This window comes from Aythya fuligula, chromosome 3 (genome assembly GCF_009819795.1).
Source record: "Aythya fuligula isolate bAytFul2 chromosome 3, bAytFul2.pri, whole genome shotgun sequence".
NCBI classification, from domain to species: Eukaryota; Metazoa; Chordata; class Aves; order Anseriformes; family Anatidae; genus Aythya; species Aythya fuligula.
This window is the reverse complement of record NC_045561.1, coordinates 97,296,047-97,316,046: the sequence shown is the minus strand read 5'-3', so window position 1 is coordinate 97,316,046 and position 20,000 is coordinate 97,296,047. Positions and strand designations below refer to the sequence as shown.

The 20,000-nt window shown below is 38.4% G+C and overlaps 1 protein-coding gene across 6 annotated transcripts in view; it reads left to right on the top strand.

Moving 5' to 3' along the window:
• Positions 1-20,000, top strand: part of ARHGEF10 (Rho guanine nucleotide exchange factor 10) — a 118,853-nt gene that overhangs the window by 85,021 nt on the left and 13,832 nt on the right. For all 6 annotated transcript variants that reach the window (XM_032183911.1, XM_032183914.1, XM_032183912.1 and 3 more), the window contains 4 exons: positions 165-251; positions 1,394-1,617; positions 2,047-2,204; positions 13,414-13,556. In XM_032183911.1, the coding sequence (XP_032039802.1) occupies positions 165-251; positions 1,394-1,617; positions 2,047-2,204; positions 13,414-13,556 (612 nt within the window). The remainder of the gene's footprint in view (positions 1-164; positions 252-1,393; positions 1,618-2,046; positions 2,205-13,413; positions 13,557-20,000) is intronic.

Sequence of the window (20,000 nt, the reverse complement as noted above, 5' to 3'; positions counted from 1 at the left end):
GACCCTGCCCACTGGAAGCTGGTTGAGCCAGACTGACTTCTTGCCTTCTCTTCTGTCATTGTGATATCCTTAAATGCTTTAGTTAATTACACACTAAATTAACTAGAATCAAGCATTTTTATTTTTTTTTAATGTGTTAACTGTTCTTTTTTCTTTGTTTGAAGATCGAATGTGCTGCTTATAATCCTGAACCATACCTCTCTGGAGAAAATGAGTCAGATTCCTGTTCCATGGAACATGGTTTTCTTTGGGTAAGCTTAGTCTTACAAAGGGGTTTGTCTCCTCTTTCTTGAATTGTTCATTGTGACTCTTAGTAGCATATGGATCTGAAATTATTATTATTGTTACCATCATGTTACGATGGAATTCTGTAAAGGATACATAGTAATTTTGTCCACATGATCTCACTGTACTCTGCAGGGTTTCATTTATGTGTATGTGATTTGTTAGCGTGGCACAGAATGAATTCCAAAGCGCTGAGCACAGTTAGACATGAGTTATGTGCTAATTTCTAATGAGGGCTACTTAAACCCATATGAGCTCACACTGTCCTTTTGTCTGTTTCAGTATTTTAAAAATGTTTTATCCATAAATAATCTGTTTAAGTTTGTACATAGGAAATAGCTTTATTCTGACTTATTTTATTGCAACCCCAAATATGCTGATATTCCAGCAGACAAAGTGACATTTGCCAAAACTTGTTTTTAAAACAATTTCAGTAGATTTTCTTTTTAATACAATACTGAAATTTTTTAGGGGCAATATTCTGGAACCTTTGAGAGTTAAAAGTTTTTGTATGCGGTCGTTTTCAGGATGACCTGTGTAATTTCTTTTTGTCTTCGGTCTTCGTAAACAGTCATCACAAATACCTGCCAATAAAGCCTTTTTACTACAATGTAATGTTCTTTCTTCTCGTTTGCCATGTTTTTTTCATTTCGTATAAACATAAAAATGTTCACAACATTTTAAAATGTTATAAATTAAACATAATATATAACATTTTTATAGTATTTTTAAATGTTATAAATTAAGTATACTATATAAATGTGTATTGCTGCCCAGGCAGATAATTTAGTTTTCCACGCTTCCCAGCTCCCTAAAATATACCAATTAGTTTCTGTAATTGCATTATTTTCAGTATGTACGTATGCATATGAGTTAAACATCCCAGGTCATAATATTTGTCTTCAAAGAAAAAAGTGTTTTTGTAAGTATATGAGGGAATTTTGTGTTCTTACGTAATCTTTAAAAACATGTTTGTGCTGAATTATTTTCTTGTTCAACTAGAGACGCACTCTTTTACTTTCCAGTATTCTTTCTTGTTAATGCTGGTCTTGCTGGAGTCAGGCATCAGACTTCATCTTTTATTTTATTTTTTTTTCTCCCAATTCAGATTGGTAGTTGTACTAATCAGATGGGCCAGATTGCAATAGTCTCATTTCAGAGCTCTGGCCCTAAGGTTATTGAGTGCTTCAATGTGGAATCACGGATTCTTTGCATGGTCTACATACCAGAGGAGGAGAAACTAAAAGAACGAAATATGTCTTTAGATTCTGAAAATGTTCCTGCAAAAGCTTCTAATGTGCCTACTATTTGCCTTGGCATGGAAGAAGGAAGGTGATTCTCATTTTCAGTATACTATATATGATTAGCTTTACTACTCTAGCAAAAATGTGTGAGATGCTTTCTAGAACACGTTTTCTTTTTAATAATGTATTCATGAATACCCAATGACATCAACTCATCATTTCCACCTAAATCAAGAAAAAATACGCTCCACATGATTTTGAAATATACTTTGTACTATATAAAATGAAAATAATACCTGTATTTGATGAAAATAATACCTATATTTTGATGAAATTTTATTAATCATACATCATGTCTGAACAATATAAATACTATTTTTGTAATGTTGCAACCTAATTTTTAGGTATTGTAAATTTTTCCCCTGGTATTTTGTTACATACTCTTTCATGCATATTATATTAAGATCTAAATAAAATACAATTTTGTAGTTTTATTTTTTCTTGTTTCTCTTTGTAGCATTTCTGTTTACAAAAGTTGCCAAGGTTCAAAGAAAATTCGACTTCAACACTTCTTCACTCCTGAAAAATCAACTGTTATGAGCTTAACGTATATGTCGCAATACTTGTTTGCTGGCTTGGTAAATGGAAACATTGCAATCTACACAAAAGCAGAAGGTAATGTAGTGATATGATTTGATAACATCCTGAGGAACTTGCATGTCAGTATATTTTGGCACAAGCAGTTTTCCACTACCATATTGTTTCTCCATGTAGAAATGCTGAAGTAAGGTTACTGCAGTTACAGGGGAAAAATATATATGAAAAAAAATATATCATATTTTCATTTATTACTTTGAAGAATACTTGGTAATTTGATACTGTTCTTTTTATTTGGTACCATAAAATACATATGAAAACTGATCAGTGCTCCAGCTTAAAACCTTAGGTATTCAGTGTCATGACTCCCTATATTTGATAACATTGTTTGCTGTATTTTACATAGCAGTATGCTAATTCCATTCTACTTCTCAATATCGACTTCAACACTTCTTCACTCCTGAAAAATCAATTGTTATGAACTGTTATGTTTATGAAAGACAAAAATTTCCTAATGGTAAATATTTCTGTATATCTCATTTGAAATAATGAGTCAGCTTTTATTTTTCAGATGAAAGTGATTCCTCTTTGTGCATCTCATATATTTCACAGTAGGACTCATTTTTCATTGCCATTTTGGCCGTTTGTGCTCTATCTAGCTAAATAATTGTTCAAAATAATCTGAGTAAAGGAGAATCCCAGGTACCACTTCTGAACTAGAACTGACTTCTTCAGAGCTGGCTTGGGTGGAAGTCTGTGCACTTTGAGAATTTTTCATGAACTTTCCTGCAGTACCACATACACGTACAGTTAGTTCAGCTCAAAAAGCAGTGGGGAGCAGCGACACCTGAGTTTTTAAATAGCTCTAAGTGAGATGTTAGCAGAGACACACCTAACCTTGCGAAGTGCAGAGCTGGCACTACTACCTAATATACCTTGTTATCTTGAGGTGCATAAGTGTTGTTGCTGTGCTTCTCTAATATGACAGGTGCTGTGAACAGTACAGCTGTGTTTGAGTGGCACTACACCTTAACTACTGAATCCTGCCAGCCTCTAACTGCAGAGCCAACTTCAGTGTCTTAAATTTGTGGAAGAAATGATATGCCACCTGTATTGTCCAGTGTTAGATAATACAAAGAGTTTGGGAAATACCTTTTCAAGCAGCAAAGAATCTCAAAGTGTTGGGAAAGAGATTTTCTTTCACCAAGTGCCATCTTCAACTCAGTGGGTTTCCTCCTTCCTTCTTGAGCTGTCTTCTCTTATCTGAAGCCAGACATTACATTTCAGTGCCCCCTTTTTTTTTTTTCTTTTCCCCACTGAATAGCAAATTTCTCCTTGTTTCAGAGGCAGAGAAGCCTTGACCCTAGTCTCACAGCATCATTTTTTGACGCTTCAATTTCTGTATGTGCCTGTGTGGGGTAGAAAGTGCAACTGCCATCTTCTCTGAATGTGATGGGTGTGTTTAAGATTGCTGTCTCTCAACTTCTTCTGAAAAAGACCATTGAAAAACAAGAGTGGCATCCTTAGCAGTATAGGTAAGAAAGGATGCATGGGTTGCATATCTACAGAGCGAGTTAAGAATGGGGCAGAGCTGTTAATCAGACAGAATTGTGAGCTGGAGGATTGACCAGGATCATAGTGTCCCCTTCCTCTAAGACACCGGTTTTGTGCAGCTGAGTATTCAAGGAGCTTGTTACGTTCTCTTTCAGGATAGCTGAAGCTCAAATGGGAAATGTGTTTTTTTTATTTTTATTTTTTTTTCCTGACTCATCCTGTGGTGCCTTCCTTTGCAGTTTGGTCTATGTTTGTTATTTCAGTTCTCCATGCCTTGTGAAAGTAGTGCAAATCAGCTGCCCCCACATTAGCATTTGGATTCCTTATAGCTCACTGCTGCTGTCATGTGATCCTTCAGCCCTGAAGGGGTGTTTTTATGAGCACTGACCTATTTTACCAAACAAAGGAATCTGAGCAGGGAAATAGAAGGGACAGAGAGTGCAGCCTAATAAGAGCTTTGTGTAATTCGTCCGTGTCGCCTTCTCTTCTGCAGAGGGGGTTACCTTCCAACCATATAGGAACCAACTCTTTTTTTTTGGTCTGTCAGCATAGAGGAGATTAAGGCAAAAATTAAAAGTGAAAGTGAAATATAACCAACTGCATTACCAGACATCCTGATTAGAAGCCTGCATTCAAAGACAAATGTTTTGGGATGCACAGGTAAAATAGTTGTGCAGCCTATTGTGGTACTTCATGAATAAGAAGGAGTAAGTAATCTTCCAGGGTGAAAAATCTATCTGCCTGTTTCTATTAGAATTATGATCCTTGTTTCTTCCGTTATAGGTAGTGTTTTGTGGATCAGTTCAGTCACTGAAGCTCAATGCCTGTACATATGTAGTCATATGTACATATGTAGTCTTATGTAGACTTCTGTCATTTGGTATTCATCACCCAAATAAGTATAATTGCTCCTATTGTTTTCAGATGGCTTAATACATAAAAGCATACAGCTTGTTTAGAAATAGCAAGTACTCTACTCTGACTTTCTTCTCAAGAAAACTCTGTCCATTTGACAGCATCTGCAATGCTCTGGCTGCAGAGAAGTCTTCTCATGGAGTAATTTAAAATGGGAAGTAAAGAGCTGAGGACCACATGGCATGGTAATGGGAGAGTTGGAGGTTCACGGTGTAACTTCCTCCTCCATGGAGGGCAGTCATGTTTACTCAGACACCTCTGTGTTGGTGGGTTTTCACTTTTGGATTAAAAAGTATTTGAACCTGAATGTATTTGAAAATAAATTAAAGGCAATGGGGCACTGTTATCTTAAAATCTACTCAGTTCCAAAATGTGAGCTGGCATGGTCATCTGAGAAAATGTCACAGAAGAGCTAGGAGGTAGGTGAACTAATATTAATCCTAGAAATAGAAGCCTTAATAATTACACCTAGGCACGTGGGTTTTGTTTTGTTTTGTTTTGTTTTGTTTTGTGAGTAAGAAAGCTAGTTTGAGAAACCATAAAACAGCTAGCACGTTAAATGTTTATATGGGAATGGTAGTGATGTGGATTGTAGTGTTCATCTGACACTTTGCATGTTGAGAACTTGTATACAGTGCTAGGAAGTTTGCACAGTTATCGTTCTGAAATATTGTGTATTCAGTGTTTGCCCCAGACCAAATTATTAGGAATATTTCCAGGCAAAACACTTTTAGATGAGGTTAAGGAAAAAGTATGTTGCAATGTCTGTGTAAGAAATGTAACAAAAACCTCTTTGTGCTGATTGCAGACAGACCAACAGATGTGTTTTCTGAGTGACGTAATAGCAAAAAAGGTCAGCATATGTTTGACTTCCATTCACAAAAGTATCTTAGGAAAAGGAAATCACAATCTTTATAAAAGGTAGGTGTATTGTCCCTGGTGTACTGGAGTCAGTTCCAGGTACTTCCTTTCTTCAGGACACTTATGCACGTTTCCTTCCCATGAAGTCTATAAAGAGAATGGATAGAAACAGGAAAAGGAAATAAAATCTCAGTATGATTGTGGCAAAGACTAGAACAGTTAATATATTAGTAATTTCAGAAAGGGTTTGGTTCAGATGAGAGAACAGATACACTAAAAAGACTTGCTGCTCTGATTACAGTGCCTGACTTCTGAGCATGCAATTGCAATCTGTAGCCTCTCACTTGCAGTTCCTGCAGCGAGCCCTTGCATATTCAGCCCGAAAATGAAGTTCACAGCACTCTGCATGCTCAGAGGTCCTTCTGCTCTGCTCAGCACTGGTGAGGCCACACCTGGAGTACTGCATCTGGTTCTGGGCTCTCCAGTACAAGAGAGACATGAACTTACTGGAGAGAGTCCAGCAGAGAGCCATGAAGATGATGAAGGGATTGGAGCCTCTCTGCTATGAGGAGAGGCTGAGAGAGCTGGGACTCTTCAACCTGGAGAACAGAAGGTTCAGGGGGGATCTAATCAATTTACATAAATACCTGAAGGGAGCATGCAAAGAGGATGGAGCCAGCAGTGCTCAGGAATAGCAGAAGAGTCAGCAGGCACAGATAAATATCTGAACATCAGGAAACACATTTTTACCGTGTGCGTGACTGAACACAAGGTTGCCCAGAGGGGCTGTGGAGTCTCCTTGTTGGAGATCTTCAAAAGCTGCCAGGACATGGGCCTAGGCACCCTGCTCTGGGTGGCCCTGCTTGAGCAGGGGTTGGACCAGATGCCTCCAGTGGTCCCTGCCAACCTCAACCATTCTGTGATTCTTTGAGTAATATCCAAGCAAGCTAATAAAGAATTGAAGCAAGGCATTTCTTAATGTCATCCTCCTTCCAGGTGCTGCAGAGCTAGAGAAGTGCCAATCTCCATTTGTGATTCACAGTGGAGAGCTTGCATCTATAATTATTTTTTTAAGCTGAGGATGAATCATTCCTCTTCTCTTTAAACAGGATAGGAGAAAGAGGACATGTAGTCTTTCATATTGTATCCTAATGGCTAAGACACTAAGCTCTCAAGTGGAGAGATCTCTGTTTTATCCAATGATGATTTAGTACATGAACTGTATTAAACTTCATTTGTTCTGTTGCCCTCTCACCTTTTTTTGAAAAGTGGCTCAGTTTTAACACAAAGAAGAGACTGGGTCTGCTGCCATTTCCATTTTGAGTGGAGCTCACCCAGGTGGCTGGAGGTCTCTCCTGGAATCCAGAAGATGCTGATTTGAATCTTTTGCCATAGCCAGAAATGACCCACACATCTAGAAGTGGAAGCCTCATATATTTTAATGAAAGCAGTGTTTGCCAGTGTTTTTGTTGTTGTTATTGTTGTTGTTTGTTTGTTTTGGTTTGTTTTTTTAGATCCTGTGTAGATGTATGCTGCTAGTTTCTGGCCCTGAGGTTTAAGGAATAACAGAAAGCTCAGGTTTGAGTATTGCAATAGAATGTTAATGTGCTGTGTAAACAAGAACTGGGGCAGTTCTGGCCATGAACGGGGCAGAGTTTTGCATTCTTTACGAAGACTTCACCAGGAAAAATGTTGGCAGCTCTGAAGTTAGTCAAGAGTTTGATGACTTACCTGTCTGAAGAGGCCTCAGGACATGGATTAGTTATTTTCAGAGGATTAATATCAAGGAAAAGGAACAAAATTAAGACAAAATATAAGAGTAGGGGGAAATAGATCAAAAAGTTAAGGGAGAGCAGGTTATTTCATTAGCAAGGTGGATGTCTTGCCAAGCTGATCAAGGCATATGTACTTTGGCAAATCCAGGAAAGGGGGAATATGTGGAATGTAAAGGGTTGATATCAAACCTCAGAGCTTGGGTCTGAAGGACAAGTATCTAAGCACAGTTGCAGTGTGTCTGAAGAGTGTGGTTCTGGTATACGATCAACACTTGAGGTAGAAAGGGATGAGAGGTATTGCTATGAAAAGTAATGAATGGTACCAAGCTGTTAGGGAAAAGCAGTGATACTGAAAAAGAAATAAATACTGTTATCTTGACTGTGTTATCACTGTTAGCAATATTTCCAAATACTTGCTACCAGAAATGTGTTGACATTGCTATCAGTCTTATTTGGATATCACATGCTGGGGCTTCCAGTGCCACCTCTGTCTGTAATTTTAGGTAGGGCTCTGTCAGCTATATAACATTTTTGCATATATATGAAAAATCAACTATATGCATGTGCAGCACAGGACACTCCTATTTACGCCTGTTTTTAGAAGAGCAGACCTGGGTCCTTCGGCTTATTTCCATGTGATTAGAAATGTGCTGAACTTTTTAGTTCTGTAGCTACTATCTTACTCCTCAACTGTGTTGGTTTGTGTACCATGTGATGGAAAAATGTTTGTGCTCCACTGCACAAATTAACCAACAAGCACTGTTCCCAGGGCTGTGTTGGCAGCTCTGTCGAAATCATCAATAGTGCTGCTAAGCAAGAGAGGAAGTTACCAACAAAAAAGCGGGTTTAGTTCAGCTCTGCTGAAAGCAGAAAGGAAGGGAAAACTACTACAACCTCTGAAAAGACTTTCTGAGGAAGTAAATTGTATTTATCAGGTTAGATCAAGACTTGAGAACACTCACAAATTATAAAGGTATTAAAAATAAAATGTTTTAAAAATGAATAATGAACTTATTTTTATAATCATCTATAAAGGTAATATCAATGCATTGGGTTTTGTGGAAACAAACCACAGAATCATAAAATAGCCACTACTCAGTCTTATAAAATGAAATTTGTTTTAAAACTTTTCTTCCCTACTTGATTAAATTTGAATGAGTTGCAGGATAACTGGTTTTATAAAACATAAAAATCAGGAGACATAGCAAAACACACTAATAGAAACAATGTCCTTTTACATAAAGGGCTTAGAAACATTTTCTGAGCGTAAGATATCTTACTCTGATGCAGCTAAGCAGCCTGATATGAGCATTGCAAGATACTGTTCAACTTTGGGATGTAAACTATGGCACATAACTGTTGGAAAAATATAGTTTACAAAGTGTATTATAAACAGTGGCATAAAATATATTGGTGTGTGGATACAACAGTGCTTAAAAACTGTTCTCATGTTTTAAATATTAATAAAAGATACAAATATCAGAAGTTATAACATCTTATTTCTAGAAGTCCCTATACTAAATTATGTATTTGACCCTGTATTCAGGTTTTGTAGACACATCTCATTCTTGCAAATGAATACCTTGCCTGCAGTCCATACTGATGACTCCTATTCAAGTGATGTCTGTGAAGGCTGTCATGTCTCATGTACTAGCTATTTGATATATCTGTAATAATAGTCGATGCCTGCTTTGATGTGCTCGGTTTAACCTCCGAGTCCACTAAAACTTGCAAATATGCTCATCTTTATGTATTGTTAATACTTTCAGACTTTTCTCACAGAGCAGAAGGAAAACTCCTCTCTCTTCTCCCACTGTTTCCCCTTCCTGTTTCCACAGGTGTCAGGCTCCGATCTTGTATTTGCTCAGAGTGCAACAACTGATTTTTCTACATGCAGACCAGCCTCTGGTTATGGGATAATTGTACTGCATATTGTATCTCATGTAGTAACTATATGCTTACCTTGTAGGTTAAAGAAGAATTTATTGTCTGTAGCTTTTTAGCAGTCTAAAGATAAGGATGACCAGGAAATCTTAAAATTAAAACAATGATTATTTAGAGAACAGAGACAAGAACAAATTCTGTTCATTGACAGAACAGAATTTTAAGCCACATTTCTGTGGACACTCTGAAGGGCATTCTCCAGCCAGGTCTCTGTGAGCTGCATTATATACATCTCCATTGCTTATTTTTCTTTTGATCAGTTCCTGCTTTTCATGAAACAATTTGCAAGAAGTCACACTGGGCTCCTTGGTCTGGCTTTGTCCTGGTGTATGCCTTGACTTTTTACCAACAAAAGTTTTACTTCAGCTACTACTTTCCCACCTTTTTTTTTCTTCTTTTCCTTACAAGGAAACCAATATATTAATTGAGTACCTAACCAAGTATTTATAACTTCAAATGAAGCCTCTCCATTTCTTTTGCAAGGGCCGTGCATAGTTTTGAATAGATAGTGCCACTTACTGAGCATGCTTACATAACTGTGTCTTGAATTTGCATCCATTTACACAGGTGGAGATAGTATTTCACTTAGATTTTAGAAGCAATGAACTTTGGATCAGACAGATAACATGAAAAAGCGGACATCAAACATGAAATCTGTGCAGGCTGTATCGAACAGGACCTGGTGAGATCTGGAAGGACAGGCAGAGAGAGCAGTATGTGTTCTCAAAACTGTGATTTTGATGGTCTTGAATCTATTTGTGAACTAGATTCAGACCTGTTAAGTAATTTGGTTGGGGGTTGGGTGGGGAATAGCAGTGCGAATAATCTTGGTCAGCAGAATGAAGCCCTGACCTTGCTTTTAGCCAGGAGTCTGCGGTTAAAGCATTCACAGAAGTGTGTTGGATTACCAAGCTTAATCCCTTGCCTTGCTTGAGAGGATTTGTACCCATGGTTCCAACTCTCAAGAGATTTCAACAGCCGTCACAAAATAAGGAGAAAGAAGCAATGCTTAATTTCTCCTCCTGGTGTCATCCCACTTTGTATAATTAATTAAGCGTTCATTGAGGCAGGGAAAAGAATACAGCTTACCCATCATTTAAATCCTGTCCTCATTACCAGGCTAGAGTCTTCCCACTTGCCCTCTTTTTTTTTTTTTTTTTTTTTTTAAACCTTTTCTGTCTCAGACATTGGCTGATCTGGAGGACAATGATTGCAAAAAGAAATAAAAAAGTACTGCAGAATAGCTTTATCTCATATTTAGGTTATCTTTGTAGGGTGATACTGAGCTCCAGATTTTTCCTGGGGTGATGTCAAGTTGGATTGCTGTTTCTTTGCATAAAGTCATGGAAACACAAAAGACATCAGGTCTCTGTTTCACCTTTTTCCAGTCCCCTGAAATCTTAAAAGTAACTGGGTTGATAAAGTGTTTTGCTAAAAGTACCAACAGAAAATGTTTTTGAGAAGTGGGTTTTGATACTCATAATTGTTAAATCAAATATTCATAACATTGCTATTTGTCAGTGACACTGAACTCCACCTCCTTACCCTGTAGTATGTTGGTTTTTTTCTTTCAGAGTTGACATCCATGTGACAGCAGCACTGATTTTCATTTTTATTCAAAAACTGCTACAAATGCTAGATGATGATTTTAAATGAGACTTGATCAAAATTAATGAGGTGGCTTAATGCTAAGCCACCTGAGGAGTTGCACAGAACTTGAGGATGCTCACGATCCTCAACGAAATAAAAATGTTTGAAAAGGAATTTAAACAAAATTTAAATCCCAGAGTCCACAGTTGAGATGCTGAAAATCCCCACTCGTTTGTCCCTTTAGAGTCAACTATGTGTTAGATATAGATTAATGTATAGATTGAAAGTGTTTAAGAAAAAGAGCTATTGAGTTCATTGAGCAGTTTTGTCTGTACATTAATTGTTCAGTGTGGGCCATATAACTACAGGGGAAAAAAAATAAAAAGATAACTTGTTGTTTGGCATATCCTTCAGAAGAGACAGTAGTAGAATTATGCTGGGTTTATCCCCAAAAAGGAAAGCTGAGGGTGCTATGTACTAGATGCTGTTACAGCTTCTGCAGTCAGTGTAACAGGCAATGAAAGCCAGGATATGCACACACGTACAGCTCTTTTCTGTGAAGTTCTGTGTGCACTGAACTGCACATAGTGGTTAGAGCATCCACAGGGTATGGGCAGCCTCCAGGTAAGAATTTAATTTGAGGATTGTGTGGTTGCTAGCAAATGCAAACTTTTCCAGAAGTTTCTTTATTGCTAATGGTACACATGAGTCACGAAGAGCACAGTGACTTTGCATTGCTGGGAGAGTGTGCAGGCTAATAAGTGGAAACATTCTTACTTGCAAGCTGAAATCATGAAAACGATTTTGACAGTCTGAAACTAAATGCCATTTTTGCAAAGATGCTTTCAGAGCAGAGCCACATCCTGGGAATGACTCAGTGAAGACTGCATAATGCAGATGGCAGAAGCAATTAGAAGCACTCCAAAAGCAGAGGCTTATCATTGTTGCTGTTGTTATTGTACAAGCAGATAATGCCTAAGCAGATAATGAAAGGTGGACTCATTACAGGAGGAAAAAAAAAAAAAAAAAGTGCTCAAGTGCTTGACTAAAGATGTGCTTACCTTGGTCTCATAAATCAAAATTCAAGTGGCTACTGAGTTGAAACCAGTGTAAGTAAAGGAAACAACATTTTTGCAGCTTATGCAGGAAGAAGGCTTTCAAATGAAGAAATGGGGCCTTTTGGATGCATTTTATCTCAACGTTAAAGCAGATACATTATCAGATTGTGATAGTAATACTAAGTAATGGACAGAAAGGTCGTATTCGAGAATGTTCAGTGAGTTCTTACAATAGACATAAACTCATAGAAGTATTAAAATGGTAAGGTCAAAATGTATGGATAAAAGACAGCTACAAATACTTCAACAGTATAGCTAGCTGTTACATTTTTTAGACAAATGATCTGCTAATCCTCGTTTTGAAGATATGTCAAGTGTAAGTGACCACAGCAGTAAGCGGTGGCATGCAGCTTTTATTAAAAGGTCTCTGAAAAAACGATGCTGCAACATGTACTGCGTATTGTAATTTGGATCTGCTAAATGTGGTCCACAGAAAACACTGTGGGTTATAGCTGGGGATGTTGTGGTTTAACCCAGCAGACAGCTGAACACCATGCAGCTGTTTGTTCACTCCCTCCAGCCCACAGTGGGGTGGGGGAGAAAACTGAAAAATGCAGTGTTGAGATGAGGACAATATAATAAAAAATATAATTAAAAATAATAAAAATAATATAACATATAATAATAAAATAATATAAAATAATAAATATAAATAATAATAAATAATAAATAGTAATAATAAATAAAATAATAATGAATAAAAATGATATGAAAAATAAAAATAATAATAAAATGATAATAAAAATACATAATGATATAATAAAAAATAAAAACAATTTAAAAACATGTCTATCCCTGCCAAAACCAGAATAGGGGAATAACAATAAAAGTGAAGATACAGCACAGAATTCAGTTTTAATTAAAAACAACAACCACCATCAACAAAAAACATCCAAATGAAAAAACACCGTCTTACACAAAGCATCTGGTAACAGAAAATCCATTCCCCATCAATATGTTGCTAGAGAGTTATTGGAACTCATTAAAACCTACCACAAAAACCTAACTTCTTGAAATAAGAATCTGTCCTAGTTGGAATTTGGTTTCAGCTGAAACAGTTCACTTGTGAGCTCCTTCTGAGTGGGAGAAAACTGTGTCAGTTGTGGCTTTCTGACTGTACTTCTTCTGGAAAGAAAAGTGTTTATACGAGCAATGTGAGGTTTGGTTCCATGTTTATCAATTAATCCAGATGAAATTTGTTCATTTAACAAATACACAAGCGTTGTTTTTTCCTCTTAAAACATTAAGGTAAGGGGATTATTCTTACAAACTTACCTTCGAAGTTAAAATTAAACAGGTGCAAAACAGAGTGCAGCTTTGCAAAGTTTTGCATAGTAGGCTCTATGGTATCACTGTTCCAATTCTTCGTGTATTTACAATTTTTCATGTTAAAGCTTCTGGATTAGTTTGCAGCTCCTTTTGAGGGTGCTGTTTGGTCATTATCAATAAACTAAAACAGCGTTTCCAAAAGTATTTTATAATAATGATTGCAATATGTTGTACAGTCCTTTTTATTCTTTTTTCTTAAAGATGGGATGTGGAACACTGAAGCTCAGAAGACAGTTAAGCTGGGGGTTCTGCCTGTCAGAAGTCTGCTTGTGATGGAAGATACCATTTGGGCTGCATGTGGTGGACAAATTTTTATAATCAGCACTGTGACGCATTCCATAGAGGTAAGTGCTTTTGATATTAATTATTATTCACATGCTATGCTGCAATGTATAAGTGGTAAAATTCAAACATTAAAATCTCTTTAAGAAACGTGAAGATTTAGGAAGCGTTTTGTAAACTGTGGTTTCATTTATTGTGTTAAATCCCACCCCCTACAGCCTGAAATTCTACCGCAATGTTTTTTGCTGATGTTTGATTAGATCAAGGTATGCTTCTTCTTCCCCCCATGTTTCTACATAAAGTGCTTATAGGGTACTTGGGGGAAGAGGTTTGCTTCAAAATGAGATCGAAAGGAAAAGAAAGCAGCAACAAAAGCAGCCTGTAGGAATTGCCCATTAATTCCAGAAGAAGGTTTTGATGCAAAGAGACTGCCTCTGCATAGTTAGATGTGACTTCTACTTTCTGAGGATTTCTTAGCATATTTCGGATCACTTTTGTTTCTCAGTGGTCTACAGAAATGTGCTTTGTGTAAGAACATTTTCAAATGAATAATCGTGCAAACGTCAGCTTTTCTGGAAGGACAGAAGAATGTTAAGGATTCAAACTCATATTTACAACCGCGTTTTCCAAAAAGCATGAAGCCTTCCATTCTGTTAAAATTGCAGCGCTCCACCAAAAGAATGTCTCAGCGCCTAAAGTTTAAGAGTTGATGAAATGTGAGCGATTAAAGCCTCTCCTTCAACCTACGGTACAATTATACTGAGTGCCATGATGTTTACAGCCATGAAATTCTTTCAGGCTGGAATTTGTGATGAGATCACAGCCTCCTTCTGTGTGTGCTTTGTTGCTGCCTTTTTTTTTTTTTCATTGATGATCCTGTTTTCTCCCAACAATTGTCTGTTTGGAACAATTGATTCTGTGAGTCATTGTCATGGGTTTGCAGGGAGAGCGAGTGTCCTAATTTCCTGTTTTTATCTGTGATTTCTGGGTGACTTGCTTCATCGAAGTAAATGCTAGAATCATATATTTTGCTTCTATGTTTTCCTTTCATTTTTCTTTTATCCTTGTTTTGTTCTTGGTTTGGATGTTATGAGGAAGAAAAGATTTTGAAATGGTGGTTTTGAAATGGTTTTGAAATAGGTTCTTGTGGATGGACTTCCAATTACCTTGATTGTGGGGTAGCCTCTGGGACACCTGGAGTTACTGACATAGACTTCTGTGATGAATTCTTACTCTGCTCTGCACTGGTGTGATCTCACCTTGAGAACTGCATGCAGTTTAGGGCACCAAAGAAAAGGATATAAAACTGTTAGCATCCAAAGGAGGGCAACAAAGATGGTGAAGAGTCTAGAGGGCAAGATGTACAAGGAGCAGCTGAGGTCCCTCGGTTTGTTCAGCTCAGAGCAGAGCAGGCTGAGGGGTGGCCTCATGGCACCTGCAGCTCCCTCATGAAGGGAGCGGAGGGGCAGGCGCTGAGCTCTGCTCTCTGGGGACAGCAACAGGACCCAAGGGAACGGCATGGAGCTGGGACAGGGGAGAGTCAGGCTGGCGGTTAGGAAAAGGTTCTTCACTGAGAGGGTGGTCAGGCACTGGGACAGGCTCCCCAGGGAAGTGGTCACAGCACCGAAACTGACAAAATTCAAGAAGCATTTGGACAATGCTCTCAGACGTAGGGTTTGATTTTGGATGGTCCTGTGTAGAGTCAGTAGTTGGACTCAATGATCCTTGGTGGGCCCCTTCCAGCTTGGGATATTCTTTGATTCTGTGATCTTTCTGATGTCTCTGATTCTCACAAGTTATACGTGGCAGCAGTAGTAGATCACAGTCAGATTGTTCCTGAGATTGGTTTTATACAGCCAGATCACTGTAAATAATTTTGGCAGTTCTGGTCTGATTCAGTCACCAAGTTCTTCCCAGGTCAGGTTGCGTGCCTGCAGGTGGGATTATGTTGTGCTATTTTGGCACAGAACAAATCCAGACAAGCTTGGAGGATTAAAGAACATATTAAGTTTACACTCCTAAAATACAGCGTGGCATTGTCAATTACAGTAGTGAAAACTACTGTAATTCAGAGAGAGACAAATAAGATTCTATCAATCTCTCTCAGACACAGTAGTTCCATTTTTTAGCTTTTACTTCAGGTTTTCCTACAAAAACATCACTGGAGGTTTCTTTCAATTTCCCAATGCTTTGTAAACTAACCCATCCGTTGTTTTCAGAGCCTACATTGTTATAGATCCACTGACTTCTATAGCTATAATTAACACACAAGCAATGAATGGTGCAGCAAGCAACATAAAGAAATGCTGCAACTGGAAATGGTGTGTCTGGGTTGAATAATGTTTTTGCAGCACAGATCATTGTATTCAAGACTGTGATGAATTTTTGCATGACTAGCTGATGGTCATGTTTATTTCACAGAAATACTCATACCATAGCATGTTTTCTTCCTCACAGAAGTGCAAACAAATGTTGATTTTCTGTTGCTTTTTATTGATCCTAAGATATACACAGTTACTGATCCTGTGTTAATCATCTCACCAGACAAAACAGCTCAGTGCTTTTTATTGCTGTCCTCACTTACCTGACTTGTTCTGATAACTTCCTGGTTTTATATTTCTGAAAGTTACCTGCTATGATGCCCATACCATGTTTATTGGCAGTATTGGTTTAATACACAAGGAAGTTTAGGCACTCTCTGTAGGATATATTTTAACAATATCAGAAACAAAATATATCTGAGCTACCTCTTCCGTACTGTGCAGAGCAGAAGTGTTTCTGTATGGAGGAAAATCAGCAAAGAAATGGTGTATTCTTCCTCTGTGTCCTCTCTTGAGAGGAGATTCAGTTAGTAGTAAAGATTTGACTCTAGAATTTTGGCATCAAGTTCAGTAATATTCATTTTTGCTCTGTCAACAGGAATGCAGGTGTCACACAAGGCTCAACTGTTATTCTTCCCTTTGTGCAAATCCTTTATTTCTCCATATTCCTCAAGTTACTGCTGCTTTTTTCTTGATTGCTTTCTATTATTGTGCATACATTTTATATGCTCTGGGTCATTATAAACTATTTATAAAGGTACCTGACAAGTTTTGAAGACCTTACTCACGCAAGCCCAAGAGCATATTCAAGATCATTTCATAAATGCCTTCCTTGTAAGGCACTCCCAGCTTCATAAGCATTTAATTTAACTGCCTGTGCATTTGCTAAGTGCAAAGTACATTATAGTACATTATCCTCTGAACACAATCTCATTGCACACCTCCCTGCTTTTTTAAGACTCTGATTTAAACTTTTTAAAAAAAAAAATTGTTACCCAATGAGCAGATTTGGCATCCAATGTATTGATTATGGGTGTTACACACTTTTCCTGCTTTTTTTTTTTTTTTTTTTTTTTTTTTTAAAAAAAAACACCCTTGGATAAGACTTTCAATTCACTTGTTTTAATGATACATTACTGTAGTAGTTGTAGTGTTACAGGAAATAATTTTCATCGGCGCAGTGCCCCACACTGGCACAATGCCTCAAGCTACTTGGCAAAGGACATGTGAGAAATGCATCAATTGTTGTTATGTATTAATTTTATTTTCTGATACTCTTTCTGTGAAGAAGAAACTTGTCCTCAGCCTTGACCCTTGATCTGGCATTTGCATTGCTGTTTAGTATCAGCCTTGATCCTACGGAGGTCTCTGTGCATGTAGAGCCTTAAGCTCTGCAAAGGCAGTCCGTTTAAAAACAACAACAAAAAAGCCAGAGAATGTAACGGAATAAAGTCGAGAATTGAATGGCATTCCATCCTGTTCTGTTTCGTCTTGTTTTTAAAACTTGGCTAACTATTTACGAGCTGCTCTAGTTTTAACAATGTATAAGTAGAATAAACCAAAATATTTAGCTGAATAAACTAAACAAATGAAAATCCCTATACCTGAGTGTGTGTTGCCCAACTACTGTATCTTCTTTAAAGAAGTAAAAACAATTTCTTTCACCTTGTGGACAATGATACCCATTATGCATCTCTCATTAACCTTGAACTAATGTGGTTCAGTTCTTGGCACAGCTGTATGGTACAAGTGGGCAACCCCTCAAAAGAAACATTTCAGCTATGCCCCGTGCTGTTGAAACAATAGTTAGCTATGTCAGCCTCCACTGCAGGACAGACTCGCTGTGGCATCCAGTGTGTTCTGAAACTCTGATGTTGCCATAGAGTTAGGAGAAGACTGCCTGAGGGGGGAAAAAAAAACGACTGAATAGAAGTCAGAGACTAATGTATTTATGAAAAGTGAAAAAGTAAAATGGAGTTCAATTATTTTAATAACAAAGGGAATGAGACATTTTTGTCCTCGCACATCTGGATTTCCTGTAATGTGTAAAAAAAGAACTTGAGGAAAAAGGACGGCTCTTGGATTTCAGATAGATGTGTAATTGAAACAGATGTCAACATTATCCTCTATACAAAAACTTGTGCTTTGTAAAAGAATATACAGGTTTGGGTATGTTCCTGCTCCATCTCAGAAGGCCCTTTGAATGAGAATAATAGTTCTTTTTATATGCTTCTTGTGGTGTTGACAATATTACAGTTTTCCTTTAAATGTGTCTGTTTCAACAGACAGCTGTACCAACTGCAGGGCAGACAAAGTGGGAGTATAATGAGTTAGCTGGTAAAAATGGAATGTGACAAAAATGCCTGTGCAAGTTGTTTACAGTTGCACTCACAGAATTGTCCTCTGTGGTCAGAAAACCAGAGAAAATTAATTTTTACAATCAGCTTCAGTTTTCTTCGTATTTCAAGCCATTCAAATTGCTAAAATTCACTTCAGTGGCCTTGGATCTGTCCCTGAGAAGTTTTTAAGTCAATTGGTTACCGTCAAGGCTGAGAGAACTGGAGTTGTTGAGTCTAGAGAAGAGAAGGCTCCAGGGTAACCTTATAGCAGCCTACTAGTACCTAAGGGGGGCCTACAAGAAAGCTGAAGAGAGACTCTTTGTCATGCAGTGATAGGACAAGAGGTAATGGCTTTAAACTAAAAGGGGAGATTCAGGTTGGATGTTAGGAAGAAATTCTTTACTCTGAGGGTAGTGAGACACTGGCATAGGTTGCCCAGAGAAGTTGTGGATGCCCCATCCATGGAAGTGCCAAGGCCAGTCAGGATGGGGCTTTGAGCAGCCTCATCTAGTGGGAGGTGTTCCTGCCCATGTCAGGGGGGTCGTAACTAGGTGATCTTTAAGGTCCCTTTCCACCCAAACGATTCTGTGATCAGTGTATGTATGAGTCTATAAACAAAAGTGCATAGAATATCCCAAGTTGTAAGGGGCCTACAAGGATCACTGAGTCCAACTCTTGACTCCACACAGGACCACCCAAAATTCATACTCTGATCTCCAAACACTTGGTGAACTCTTGTAGGTTTGGTGTCGTGACCACTGCCCTGGGGAGCCTGTCCCAGTGCCCAACCACCCTCTTGGTGCAGAATCTTTTCCTCACCCCCAGCCTGACCCTCCCCTGTCCCAGCTCCATGCCGTTCCCTTGGGTCCTGTCGTTGTCCCCAGAGAGCAGAGCTCAGCGCCTGCCCCTCCGCTCCCCTCGTGAGGGAGCTGCAGGCCGCCATGAGGCCTCCCCTCAGCCTGCTCTGCTCTGGGCTGAACAAACCAAGGGACCTCGACTGCTCCTCATAAGTCTTGCCCTCTAGACTCTTCACCATCTTTGTTGCCCTTCTTTTGACACTCTCTAATAGTTTTATGTCCTTTCTATACTGTGGTGCCCCAAACTGCACATAGTACTCAAGGTGAGTCCACACCAACACAGAACAGAGCAGGACAGTCACTTCCCTCAACTGGCTGGCAGTACTGTGCCTGATGCACCCCAGGGTATGGATGTCTTTCTGGCTGCCAGGACACGGTGATGGCTCATATTCAACTTGCCATCAACCAGAATCCCTAGATCCCTTTCCATGGGGCTGCTCTTGAGCCTCTCATCACCCATTATGTATAGCCAGAGTTGCCTGTGTCCAGGTGCAGAATCTGGCACTTGTGCCTATTAAATTTCATATGGTTGGTGATTGCCCAACCCTCTGATTTGTCAAGATCTTTAAGCAAGGCCTCTCCATCCTCAAAGGAGTCAACAGCTCCTCCTAATTTAGTGTCATCTGCAAACTTTGTGAGTATTTGGCTGTTGTGTCCAGATCATTTTTGAAAACATTAAAGAGAACTGACCCTTAAATGGAACCCTGTAGGATCACACTAGTGACTGGCTTCAAGCCTGATGTAACCAAACTTACTACAACTCTTTGAGCCTGACCTGTCAGCCAATTGTTCACCCATCACATTATGTTTTTGTCTAGCTGTAAGCTCAGCATTTTGTCCAGAAGGATACTGTTAGAGACAGTACTGAAAGCTTTGCTGAAATACAAAAAGATTACCTCTGCTGGCTTCCCTTGGTCAACTAGATGGGTAAAACTATTTTTACAAAGGGCTGTCTGCAATAAAACATTTACATGCATTATGATATATCA